The 13,554-nt window shown below is 47.8% G+C and overlaps 1 protein-coding gene across 2 annotated transcripts; it reads right to left on the bottom strand.

The window, feature by feature from the left end:
- Positions 1-9,388: 9,388 nt before the first annotated feature.
- LOC123180453 (uncharacterized) lies at positions 9,389-11,191 on the bottom strand. 2 transcript variants are annotated; one of them, XM_044592503.1, is made up of 2 exons: positions 9,920-11,191; positions 9,389-9,723 (listed from the first exon to the last, which is right to left on the bottom strand). In XM_044592503.1, exons 1-2 carry the CDS (start codon positions 11,067-11,069, stop codon positions 9,716-9,718), a joined length of 1,158 nt encoding a protein of 385 aa, XP_044448438.1. In that variant the 5' UTR covers positions 11,070-11,191; the 3' UTR covers positions 9,389-9,715. The 2 variants fall into 2 exon arrangements, with proteins under 2 accessions (XP_044448438.1, XP_044448437.1); XM_044592502.1 differs by having other exon boundaries at positions 9,908-11,191.
- Between the last annotated feature and the right edge of the window lie 2,363 nt (positions 11,192-13,554).

A 13,554-nucleotide genomic window follows, 5' to 3' on the forward strand; every position in this document is an offset into this window, starting at 1 on the left:
GGTCTGGTAGACATGTCCTTCACATAGATAACCTGTGCCACATCATTGGCTAGGACGAACGGTTCGTCAGTGTACCCAAGATTGTTCAGATCCACTGTTGTCATTCCGTACTGTGGGTCTACCTGTACCCCGCCTCCTGACAGATTGACCCATTTGCACTTAAACAAAGGGACCTTAAAATCATGTCCGTAGTCAAGTTCCCATATGTCCATTATGTAACCATAATATGTGTCCTTTCCCCTCTCGGTTGCTGCATCAAAGCGGACACCGCTGTTTTGGTTGGTGCTCTTTTGATCTTGGGCGATCGTGTAAAATGTATTCCCATTTATCTCGTATCCTTTGTAAGTCAATACAGTCGAAGATGGTCCCCTGGACAACGAGTACAACTCATCACAAACAGTGGTGTCACCTCTGAGACGTGTTTCCAACCAACTGCTGAAAGTCCTGATGTGTTCACATGTAATCCAGTCGTCACACTGCTCCGGGTGTTTGGAGCGCAGACTGTTCTTGTGTTCATCGACATACGGGGTCACCAAGGTAGAGTTCTGTAGAACTGTGTAGTGTGCTTGAGACCAAGAATATCCGTCCCTGCATATTATTGAGTCCCCCCCTCCAAGCGTGCCTTTTCCAGTCAGTCTCCCCTCATACCGCGATTTAGGGAGACCTATCTTCTTAAGGCCAGGAATGAAGTCAACACAAAACCCAATGACATCCTCTGTTTGATGGCCCATGGAGATGCTTCCTTCTGGCCTAGCGCGGTTACGGACATATTTCTTTAGGACTCCCATGAACCTCTCAAAGGGGAACATATTGTGTAGAAATACGGGCCCCAGAATGACAATCTCGTCGACTAGATGAACTAGGACGTGCGTCATGATATTGAAGAAGGATGGTGGGAACACCAGCTCGAAACTGACAAGACATTGCGCCACATCACTCCTTAGCCTTGGTATGATTTCTGGATCGATCACCTTCTGAGAGATTGCATTGAGGAATGCACATAGCTTCACAATGGCTAATCGGACGTTTTCCGGTAGAAGCCCCCTCAATGCAACCGGAAGCAGTTGCGTCATAATCACGTGGCAGTCATGAGACTTTAGGTTCTGGAACTTTTTCTCTGGCATATTTATTATTCCCTTTATATTCGACGAGAAGCCAGTCGGGACCTTCATACTGAGCAGGCATTCAAAGAAGATTTCTTTCTCTTCTTTCGTAAGAGCGTAGCTGGCAGGACCTTCATACTGCTTCGGAGGCATGCCGTCTTTTTCGTGCAAACGTTGCAGGTCCTCCCGTGCCTCAGGTGTATCTTTTGTCTTCCCATACACGCCCAAGAAGCCTAGCAGGTTCACGCAAAGGTTCTTCGTCACGTGCATCACGTCGATTGAAGAGCGGACCTCTAGCTCTTTCCAGTAGGGTAGGTCCCAAAATATAGATTTCTTCTTCCACATGGGTGCGTGTCCCTCAGCGTCATTCGGAACAGCTAGTCCGCCGGGACCCTTTCCAAAGATTACGTGTAAATCATTGACCATAGCAAGTACGTGATCACCGGTACGCATGGCGGGCTTCTTCCGGTGATCTGCCTCGCCTTTGAAATGCTTGCCTTTCTTTCGACATTGATGGTTGGTCGGAAGAAATCGACGATGGCCCAGGTACACATTCTTCCTGCTTTTGTCCAGGTATATACTTTCAGTGTCATCTAAACAGTGCGTGCATGCGTGGTATCCCTTGTTTGTCTGTCCTGAAAGGTTACTGAGAGCGGGCCAATCGTTGATGGTTACAAACAGCAACGCGTGCAGGTTAAATTCCTCCTGTTTGTGCTCATCCCACGTACGTACACCGTTTCCATTCCACAGCTGTAAAAGTTCTTCAACTAATGGCCTTAGGTACACATCAATGTCGTTGCCGGGTTGCTTAGGGCCTTGGATGAGAACTGGCATCATAATGAACTTCCGCTTCATGCACATCCAAGGAGGAAGGTTATACATACATAGAGTCACGGGCCAGGTGCTGTGATTGCTGCTCTGCTCCCCGAAAGGATTAATGCCATCCGCGCTTAAACCAAACCATACGTTCCTTGGGTCAGCTGCAAACTCAGCCCAGTACTTTCTCTCGATTTTTCTCCACTGCGACCCGTCAGCGGGTGCTCTCAACTTCCCGTCTTTCTTACGGTCCTCACTGTGCCATCGCATCAACTTGGCATGCTCTTCGTTTCTGAACAGACGTTTCAACCGTGGTATTATAGGAGCATACCACATCACCTTCGCAGGAACCCTCTTCCTGGGGGGCTCGCCGTCAACATCACCAGGGTCATCTCGTCTGATCTTATACCGCAATGCACCGCATACCGGGCATGCGTTCAGATCCTTGTACGCACCGCGGTAGAGGATGCAGTCATTAGGGCATGCATGTATCTTCTGCACCTCCAATCCTAGAGGGCATACGACCTTCTTTGCTGCGTATGTACTGTCGGGCAATTCGTTATCCTTTGGAAGCTTCTTCTTCAATATTTTCAATAGCTTCTCAAATCCTTTGTCAGGCACAGCATTCTCTGCCTTCCACTGCAGCAATTCCAGTACGGTACCGAGCTTTGTGTTGCCATCTTCGCAATTGGGGTACAACCCTTTTTTGTGATCCTCTAACATGCGATCGAACTTCAGCTTCTCCTTTTGACTTTCGCATTGCGTCCTTGCATCGACTATGACCCGGCGGAGATCATCATCATCGGGCACTGGTTCCTCTTGATCTTCAGCAGCTTCCCCCCTTGCAGCATCATTGGGCACATCGTCTGGTTCCTCTTGATCTTCAGCAGCTTCCCCCGTTGCAGCATCACCGTATTCAGGGGGCACATAGTTGTCATCGTCCTCTTCTTCTTCGCCGTCTTCCATCATAACCCCTATTTCTCCGTGCCTCGTCCAAACATTATAGTGTGGCATGAAACCCTTGTAAAGCAGGTGGGTGTGAAGGATTTTCCGGTCAGAGTAAGACTTCGTATTCCCACATATAGGGCATGGACAACACATAAAACCATTCTGCTTGTTTGCCTCAGCCACTTCGAGAAAATCATGCACGCCCTTAATGTACTCGGAGGTGTGTCTGTCACCGTACATCCATTGCCGGTTCATCTGCGTGCATTATATATAATTAAGTGTGTCAAAAACCATTACAGAACATCATGAATAGATAATTAAGTGACCAAATTAATAGAAGTTCATCATCACATTAGAACCAAAGTACATACATAGTTCTCATCTAACAACATATATATAGCTCTCCAGAGCATCTAATTAATTAAACCATACATTGAAACTATGTAAAACATTTCAATGCGAAAACAAATGCGATCATAATCGCAACCAAGGTAACAATTGATCCAACGGCATAATGATACCAAGCCTCGGTATGAATGGCATATTTTCTAATCTTTCTAATCTTCAAGCGCATTGCATCCATCTTGATCTTGTGATCATCGACGACATCCGCAACATGCAACTCCAATATCATCTTCTCCTCCTCAATTTTTTTTATTTTTTCCTTCAAGTAATTGTTTTCTTCTTCAACTAAATTTAACCTCTCGACAATAGGGTCGGTTAGAATTTCCGGTTCAACCACCTCCTAGATAAATAAAATCTATGTCACGTTGGTCGGTATATTTGTCATAAACAATAAATGAACCAAATAGTTATAAAAGATAATATATACCACATCCGAATCATAGACAGGACGAGGGCCGACGGGGGCGGATACCAAAACCATCGCACTATGTAATAAGAAGGAATAATAAAAGTAACAAAATTAGACAAGTAACTATCTAAAGTAAGAATTTTTTCCTTTCAGAAAGAAGATAAGAACAAGAGGCTCACCACGGTGGTGCTGGCGACGAGATCGGCGCGGGCGATCGACGGCGGTGAAGACGGGGACGGGACGTGACGGACCGCTAAACCTAGACAAATCTCGGGGAAAATGGAGCTCGGAGGTCGAGTTTCGAGAGGACAAAGATTAACTAGTGTGGCTCAGACATTTCATCGAACACCTCATGTGCATAGGAGGTGAGCTAGAGCACCCAAATGCCCTCCCCTCGCCGGCCAGAAAAAACAGAGCACTCTGGAGTGCTCTGCTGTGGCGATGGGGTATATATAGGGAACTCATTGGTCCCGGTTGGTGGCACCAACCGGGACTAAAGGCCTTTGGTCCCGGTTGGTGCCACGAACCGGGACCAATGCCCCCTTTAGTCCCGGTTGGTGGCACCAACCGGGACCAAAGGCCTTGTGCTGGAACTGGCGCGGTGCGGTGGGATGTTTAGTCCCACCTCGCTAGCCGAGAGGCTTCGACAGTGGTTTATAAGCGCAGCTGCGCTGACCACTTCGAGCTCCTCTCAAATGCAGGCTTACGGGCCTATTCTGTCACTATTTGCCTGTGGGCCTACTGGGCCTTCTGCGGGCCTGAATCCTGGCCCATGGATGGGTTTCTAGTCGTATTCAGGCCGTGGTGGCCCAGTAGGTGGCATAATTTTTTTCCTCTGTTTTTTTCTCTTTTGCTTTATTTGTTTTGTTTTGTTTCTACTTACAACAAAAAACTTATTTATTTTATTTCTAATTACTTATGTATTTTACTTTAATTATTTTATTTTTATTTATTTTACTGCTGCTATTTTTATTTATTTTACTGCTGCTATTTTTACTTAATTTATTAAGGTTTATTTATTGTAGTTACTATAGTTTATTTTATTTTATTTTATTAAGGTTTACGAGCTGTGGGAGGGACGAGGGGTGGCGACGTGCTGTGGGACACGATGCAGGGGCCGAGGAGGGAATTTAGGGTTAAGTTTTTATACGGGAACGGTTAGACGGGCTTTAGCGGGCTTTCACCGGGCTTGTGGGGTTTTACCAGGTCATCGATGAGAGTTTCCAAAAATGTCATTAGAAATCCGTCATGGATTAACAGGTTTCTTGTAGTGATATGTCGAGCACAATGAGTGGTGATCCTCCGGCCTCCCACTCGCACGCAGCCGCCGCCACCCTCCCGCTCGCTCGCCGCCGCCGTCGTCACCAGTCCCGGCCATGGCGCCGCCGCTGCCGTCGTGCCCCTGAAGACCTATTCATCTTGCCTGAAGGTGATCCTGTGTCAGATCCTCCACTTAACCCGCGTGGACCGGCTCGTGGGTCACTGACAGTGGGTCCCTTGGGCCCACTGGTCAGGTTTGACCAGTCGCCCCCGCCTCCTTCCTCCTCTGGCCGAACAGAGGCGGGGCTCCGGCGATCAACGCCGGCGAACGGCGGCTCCTCGCGGGGTCCTGAGGGCGGGGATGGATCCGCCAGGCCGGGGCGGTCCTCCCGGTGGTCGAGGAGGTGGCGGGGATGGAGGGAGTCGCCGGCGGCGAGCTCCGCGGCGGACGGCAGCTTCGGGAGGTTTGGGGCTTTGGCCTACGGTGGTTCCCCGACGCAGCTGAGGGTTTGGGCGGCTCCGCACGGTCGAGGGGAGGAGGATGGTGGTGCTATACGGACGGGGGGGGGGCTCTGGTTGCGACTGAATTGACCGGAGGGCGGCGGCGGCTGTACTGACCGGAGATGGGGAAGAAGACCCTCCCTGGTCGATTGCCTGCTATGGGGGTGCTAGGTGGGGTGGCTTGAGGTCGCCTGAGGGACTGGACGGACTCGGGGGCTCCTTATATAGGCGGCCAGAGTCGGTTCCAACAGCGGCCGTGGATAAGAATGGCGAACCGCCGTTCTCTAGCCTGCAGGACGTCGTGGCGGCGACGGGCACTAGTGGACGAGCTCACGGATAAGCTTGGACTTCTCCAGAGGCGAGCTGGCGAGCGGCTGTGGCTCGGGCGGCGCCGTCCATGGCAGGGGCCTGCTGTGGCCGGCCGTCGTGCCCCTGAAGACCTATTCATCTTGCCTGAAGGTGATCCTGTGTCAGATCCTGCACGATACCTCATCACTACAACACGTCGGCGGCGGTGTATGAGGCGTCCATGGCCCTGGTGGCGCCTTCAAGGGAGGACGCATGATCTTCAAGGGAGGACAGGCCATCAGATTCATCCACTTGGTAGCGTCTTTGTTCATCCAGGTTTGACGATTCATCTTTTCATTATCTAGTCTCTCAGGGATGTCAAACGTACCCTCAACAACTAACGTCAGCATTTATTTTGTTCTGTAGTGAACCCCCTCGATGAATGCATGTCTGTTGCCGTGGCTAGAGAAAATTCTACATATCCACATCCTGATAACCAACAAGATAAGTAGCAGCTTTGATATGGAGGTATTTTCCTTCACTGCGTGCTTTTTCTTTGTGCCCTTTACTGTACTGTAGTAGCATTTGCTAAATTGCATTGAGAGAATAGGACGGCACAACAAGCTAGGGCTTCAATAAAACCAACCAAATTCCTTTTTTTTTGGGATCAACCAACCAAATTGCTGTAATAGCACGATCCGCAAGACCTAGAAGGGATCTACACATGACATCGGTGGCTTCTCCTCCGCCTGCTATTTGCCGCTTTGACACTGTTGACAGATCCGAGTTCCACCTGCTAGGCTCGAATGGTAGATGTTACGGGCAACTGTATGTGAATCCCACTCCAAGGGATCGCCCTTCTCTATCCCAGATATGGCGGTTATGGAGTTGATGGCTCGTGTTTTTTTTCTCTTTTCCTTTATTTGTTTTGTTTTGTTTCTACTTACAACAAAAAACTTATTTATTTTATTTCTAATTACTTATGTATTTTACTTTAATTATTTTATTTTTATTTATTTTACTGCTGCTATTTTTACTTAATTTATTAAGGTTTATTTATTGTAGTTACTATAGTTTATTTTATTTTATTTTATTAAGGTTTATTTAGTTTTATTTATTTTATTAAGGTTTATTTATTTTATAAATATAAAAAAATGAACATAGATGCGCTTATAGAGAAAATTCAACCTAAATTCATAATAAATTTCTATGAAATTTACTATGAATTTAGGTCAAATTTCCTGTATAAGGGCATCTATTTTCACTTTAAGAGAAGCTCAACAAGGCAGAGAGGGACGGGCTTATAAACTGGTGTGAGCGCCCTTCGGTTGGCGAGGTGGGACTAAACACTGGCCGCAACTAGGACCAGCCCTTTAGTCCCAGTTTGTGGTAGGAACCGGGACTAAAGGGTGGTGGGCCAGGAGCGTGGCCTATTGGTCCCGGTTTGTCCCACCAACCGGGACCAAAGGGTCCGGACGAACCGGGACCAATGCCCCCACGAGGCCCGGCAGGTCCCTGGCCGCACGAACCGGGACCAATGCTCACATTAGTCCCAGTTCGTGACTGAACAGGGGCTAATGTGAAAACTGTCCTGTGACCTAAGCCCCTTTTCCTACTAGTGAACCTACCTCGCACCGTGGAGGTTCGGCCGTGTGAATGGCTAAGTGATGCATTCTTGTGGACGGCCAGAATTTATGAGAATTTCTATTATTTGGCGGAGAATGCAGGCATCGTCGACTTCCTCCACGATAAGTGTGACCAATACCTCCTACTCACTAATACCTTCGTACAAAATTTTCACTTTCATGCTAGGAGATCACCACACACGATAGAGTTTTATTTATATGATGAGCATAAGGAGATGACGCTTTATGATTTTTGCGAGATCTGCAAATTGCCTTATGAGGGCAGCGTCAGTGAACCACGTCCTAGAGATGTGGAGGATTTTATTGATAAACTTACCGTAGGGGAACTGAGAGGGGTGTCGGAAGCGAGAGTGGCTAGCTTACATTTTCCTGTTTTATGACTTCATATGAATTTGCAAATTGAAAAAATAACTAAAAGTACTAGTAGTACATGACAAGGGTGCGATGGGGATTGGTTTGTTCATATTTTCCCTCTGAACAATTCAAAGGTTCGTCTGTTCACATTTCCGCCCTGATAATACAAAGCCGTTTTGATTCATATATCGAGGTTTGAATTGAACTACTACAAGTGTATCTGTATGTGGCCCTTGTGCTGTATAACAGGATAGCTAGAGGTCTTATGTGTAAAAAGGTAACTCTGTTAATACTCTGTACCAATGAAATGAAGGAGTGGATGAGAAATGAGAGAGTTCCTCCCTCTTGGAACCCTAATCTTAGAGAAAATCCTGAGTATTGTTTATTCATCTTAGAATTATGAGATAATTATAGCAGCTTCATCGTATTATTGTAAGATTATTTACCAGTTTTCGAGATATTTACACTGATATAAATCCATCATTTCAGTACGCCCGAAAAAATAATCCATCATTTCAATAGGTCTTCGGTTGGTCATTTTATTGTATTTTTTGGTAAGAACTCGTATATATAACTTTCTGTCCGACCAAAGCTTCTTCAAAATTTACAGGGAGCATGATCACATATAGAAGAGGCTACACAATTCAGGATTTTCGAAGGCTGTTTACAAATGCATTCATTTTCTGGTTGCACTATCTTTTGTGGATTTAAATTCTCCTTGTTTTCATACTTCAGTAGACATGTAGAATTATGTGCAATGAACATAGTGGTGAGTGCATATTAGGTTCGAGAGGATAGAGGGGGAAACACCGATGACAAAGGGAGAAATGGCACCTATCATTGGAAGATCGGCAGCAGTTTTAACAAAAATAGCATCAAATGTGCACACTCATCATTTTAGTGGATGCATACATAAATAAGGATAACGTGCCTCTGCGAAATCAGTGTATTTGTCAACAAAACCTCCAACCCAGATAAACTCAAGAAACAACCCCAGAGTAACTTGAGGGTTGAGGCTGCCACCCCCGGCATGTCCCAAAATTTCATAAGAGAAGAGAAAAAGGCACTAAGACCAATTGACAGAACAAATGATTCAGCTTCACCTCATAACGGCACTCACTGGCATAGGCCAAGTTAGTTCTTCAGCAAGAGCTTCAGCTTCTTCCCTGTGCATGACCTTGGAATTTGGATGCACAGTAAGACTGGCATTTGCATCAGATAAACCACACTCAAAACCTGAACCAGAACTGTTCGCCCAATATATTCGAACATGATAGAAAGACCAAGCATAACCTATCTCAGAAATCTCATTGTGTTTTTGCCTACAAAACCTTCAACCAAGATTAACTGAAGAAATAAACCTGGACCATGATGCTGCTATCTCCATCCATGGCGGACCTCAGAGAAGTGAAAAATAAATAAAAACACACTAACACCAAAAGATAAAACAATTATCAAACTTCACTGTAATAACAACATTTGGTGACATTAGGCCAAATTCTTCAGTCTTAAGTTTCTTCATTGAGCATGCCATCGGAAGAAAAGTAGACTATCCAGCATTCGCACATCAGTACCAGAGGAGCCAGACTCCTAACCCCAGCCAGAATTGTATCCTGACAACCTTAAGTTAAGCACCAAAATTGAGCAGCCGGATGAACTGATACAGAAATTAACACTATATATGATAATCATACAAGCAATATAAAAGCTCCGGCATAACAGTCACAAAAGCATGCTAAATACTATATTCCGAAATTATAATCTCAGGCAATAGAGTGACCATACACATAATGGTGGCAGAACATAACACACCAACTAAGACTGCAAGCACAACTAATTACATGATACGGGGCTAGAACATATAACCACAACTAGAGCAGGTTCGCGGCTATCATGTCTCAAGAATTCATATGGATGATCAAATGACATCCTTTCCAATAACAGCTCTGCCACACAATCTAATCATCATAAGCTGAAATGTAGCTTCACATTCCTGCAGAAAATTCAGGGCATTCAGACATATCAGAAGAATTCACCCAAGAAGCGAACAAAAAGAAAATTTTGAATGGCTGTAGGTTAACTGAACTGTTTGGTTTAAACATGTCTGTATAAGCAGTTAAGCACATTGTTGATCAAAACTTGCAGGACACATTCAGCATATTGTAACTGTGTATCACCTTATCAAGCACCTTGTTCAGTAGGGTTCAAGAACGCCAGCGGCCATGCTATCGTGTAAGGATATATCAGCGGAGACGGGCAATCCTCGACCATAGACAGCCTCGTCATCTTCATGGTCTCAAGATGAATGGAGAACAAACAACTGCAGCTGCGCAAGAACACAACACCAGCAGCTACCCCGATGACATCGCCCTGTGGAGTATGGTGAAAAGGATCCGAACCAATCATCGCTTGCATCGCCGTGCGGAATCTCACCGACTTTTCCAACAGCGTCCATGTCAGCCCACCGGCGCCGTCGTCCTCGCCGACCCAAACCTCGATGCAAAATCCACGCATAGTGAGCACCCAGAGCTTACCGGCGCCATCCTCCCCCTTCTCAATGACGTCGAAGCTCTGCTCCCGCAAGAAAGGCGGGAGCGCCAGCACGGTGAGCTCCATCGTCGCGGTGTTGAGCGCCACCATGTGCCGCCCACCCATTAGCTTCCAGTACAGCGACCGTTTGGCTTGCATCGCGCGGGATCCAGCGAGATTGGGCTGCTGCGCGAGGCCACCCAAGTCGTCCCACCGGAGCTCAGCGGAGGAGAGGAGAAAGGCGCGCAGCTCTGTGGTTCCAGCACGTCGGGAAATGCATACCGCCTTGAAGGCCGAAGAGTCGCCGTCGTCGGGGACGAGGGCGTACCCTACGCGGCGCCCACCGGGGAGCGCGGGGAGTGAAACCCAGCGCCGGGTTAACGGGTCGGCGACGGCGAGTTCTCCGGAAGCCCCGTCACGCAACAGGAGGCTGCCGTTGCGGCAGTCCAGGAGCCGACACGGGATGCCGGCGCCATCCGGCCGGCCGCGGCGGGGGAGGAAGGAGAGGGCGAAGTCTCCTCCCTCGATGGTGCGGTGCGTGGCGCGGAGGAGGTCGGCGGGCAGAAGGTAAGGGGCGCTGGCCCCGCGGCGCTTGCTGGGGCGGTAGAGGAGGCATCCGAGGATGACCGGGCAGGTCGAGGGGTGGCGGCGGCGGAAGCGGCGGAGGAAGGCTGCGCTGCGGGCGACCCGGAGGAAAGGCTGACAGGCGAGCGCCGCGCGGAGGAGGTCGGCGGGGGTCGGGAGGAGGATGAAGACCTCCTGTAGGATGTCGTCGCCGAGGACGGCGATGGTGGCGGCCGCCGGAGCCATGTGGCGCAGGACGGAGTGACGCACCTGGGCGGCGTTTCATTGTGACCTAATGTGTCGAGCAATCGCGCAGAGGAGAGTGAGAGAGCAGATGGCCCGGCCCAATTCGGCATTCATTTTTGGGAAGCTGCTACCCCAGTTTTTTCTGGTTGTAGGAGGTTCTGGAAGGGTTATAGTTTCGTTTTTCTCCGGGGGTTTCATTTTTGTCTTTAAATAAAAATCATTTGCGAAAAATTCACATTACGTTAAAAATCCATATTTTCTAAAAGTTCTAAATTTACAAAAAAAACCAGGATGTTAGAAAAATGTTCACAAAAGTTTAAAATATGTTCACGTTTTTTTTAAATGTTCAAGTTATTTAAAGTATTCTCACAAACGTTTTATTTTCTTTCAAAAAATTCAACAATTTTCACATTTTAAAAGGGTTCAATTCATGAAATAATTTATTGTGTTCTCTGGAAAATCAATGAAAACAAAAAAAAAAGAAACATAATTGGGCAAAAAATTCACTTGCTTCACGTGAGTTGTTGCAGTACCTAGTGCGGTAATGGGTCGGGCCCCTCACGGCACCCCTGTGCACACCTCTCCTATCTGACGGAAAAGAGTGTCAAATAGGAGGTCGCTCGAACCCTCGACATATGCCCAGCCTAAAAACCCAACCCAAGGGACCTTCCCAAACCTCTCCCATTTGTTTGGATTGTCTGGACCGTCCCAACCCAGCCCATATGTCAGGCGGATACGATGCCGTCTAGACATGTCCACCACATAGGACCCGGCAAACCGACATCACTCCACTCCCACCAAATCAACCTGCAACTTGTTCTTCTCCTCATTTCTATTGTCCAGCCTGCGCCCTCCCCATCATGCGCCACCTGGAGCCCTGCCACGCCCTTGAACTTGTTCGCCATCCTGGACCCTACCCCTACTTGGAGCACCACCCCCGAGCACAGTCGTGGCACCAGACGCCACCCCGGTACGTCCTAGTTCTCATGGATGTTGCCACAGTTGGGGAACGTAGTACAAAATAAAAAAAATCTACCGCATGTACTTACACACCCAGGAACACTATAAAGATGCTAGAGGTAGATCATATCGTTATCAACAAACGTGGCGGAGAAGGGATGTTGGTGTAGACTTGTAGATTCCCACAGCTAGGTTCAAATATCCTAGCCATGGGAATTTCTCCCATTCAAGGATCGAAGCTACGACCCCTCTTCCGATATCCATGCCAAGGAATCACCGATCTAGCATGGCTCGTTGTCCAGGATGAAGACATGCTAGAGACTAGGGGATGGAGCAGCCTTGAGGCGATGGTGGAAACTTGCAGAGATAGAGATGGAGAGGGTGCCGCCAGGAATTCAGATAGAATTGAGGGTTTGCCCCCTCCGCTATATATATAGGCGCATGGGCGGAAGGACTCCCTCCCTAGGGTCGGCAGCACCAGGGAGGGATGTGCCCGAAACCCTAGCCATCGCCCCCTTTGCCTTGGCCCCCAAGGCATGTGGGATGCGCCACACTAATGGCCCCCTTGATGACCCAAAAATATAAGTGATCAATCATAGCCTTTTCGATAAGTAAGAGTGTCAAACCCAACAAGGAGTAGAAGGAATTGACAATTAGTTTTCAGTAAAGTTTCATTGTAAATGTTGTGAAGATAATTTGATAGGTTATTGATAGCAAGATAATTCGTAACAACATAAATCTCTACTCCTAATGTCTCAGTTGGTAGTCTTCATTCCCGGTTAAATTTTGTCCCACCAATGCTGGGTTTTTTTCGTCCTCCCTCCCACCTCCCACGTTCCAGCGATCCCGCCTGGACCCGTGAACCAACAAAAAAAATAGTTATGTACCCACGATTTCCAGCGGCAAACCTCCGGCCGATCGAGAAAAAGCGGTGTGAAAAAATCTACGAAAATAAACCTACGAAAATTAACCGGACGCTCGCATCTACCAGCGATTCCTCGTGCCCCTCGATCCCCTCAAGACACAGGGCTCCTCTCCCGAAGAGTGAAGTCTAAAATAAACCTTGAGGTTGTAGAGCTCGACGTAAACGAACCCTCACTTCTAAATCCCTGAAATTGGTACCCTGTATGGTTATCTTTTCTGATATATCGGAGGTTTTGTGTGCAGAGGCCGCCAGGTTGAAGTTGGATGTTGCTTTTGTAGTTCCCAGTGAAGGATGATGCTGGGTCATTTACATATCCCAGTCAATCCAAACCCTGGATGAGTAAAATCCTGTTTGTTGTAATAAAAAGGCGTGATTCCAGCCGGGATTGATTCTACTCTCACTTACAACATGGGCCCACCTGTTATATGCATCACCCTCCCCAATCAATTTGAACTCGCCTCCAGATGAGTGTATCGGACGGGGCCAGGTCGGCCATCGACGCCATCCTAGACGAGCTCCTGGGCGTGTCCAAGCATGAACGGCGTGCGTGGATGATGGCGCGCTATCCCGACCAGAGGAGCCCCCGCCGGCAAGCGATTG

The sequence above is a fragment of the Triticum aestivum genome, chromosome 1D (genome assembly GCF_018294505.1).
Source record: "Triticum aestivum cultivar Chinese Spring chromosome 1D, IWGSC CS RefSeq v2.1, whole genome shotgun sequence".
In the NCBI taxonomy this organism is placed as follows: Eukaryota; Viridiplantae; Streptophyta; class Magnoliopsida; order Poales; family Poaceae; genus Triticum; species Triticum aestivum.

Bases quoted from the DNA above. Each gene is read 5' to 3' on its own strand.
- LOC123180453 (XM_044592503.1), bottom strand. From the start codon at position 11,069: ATGGCTCCGGCGGCCGCCACCATCGCCGTCCTCGGCGACGACATCCTA.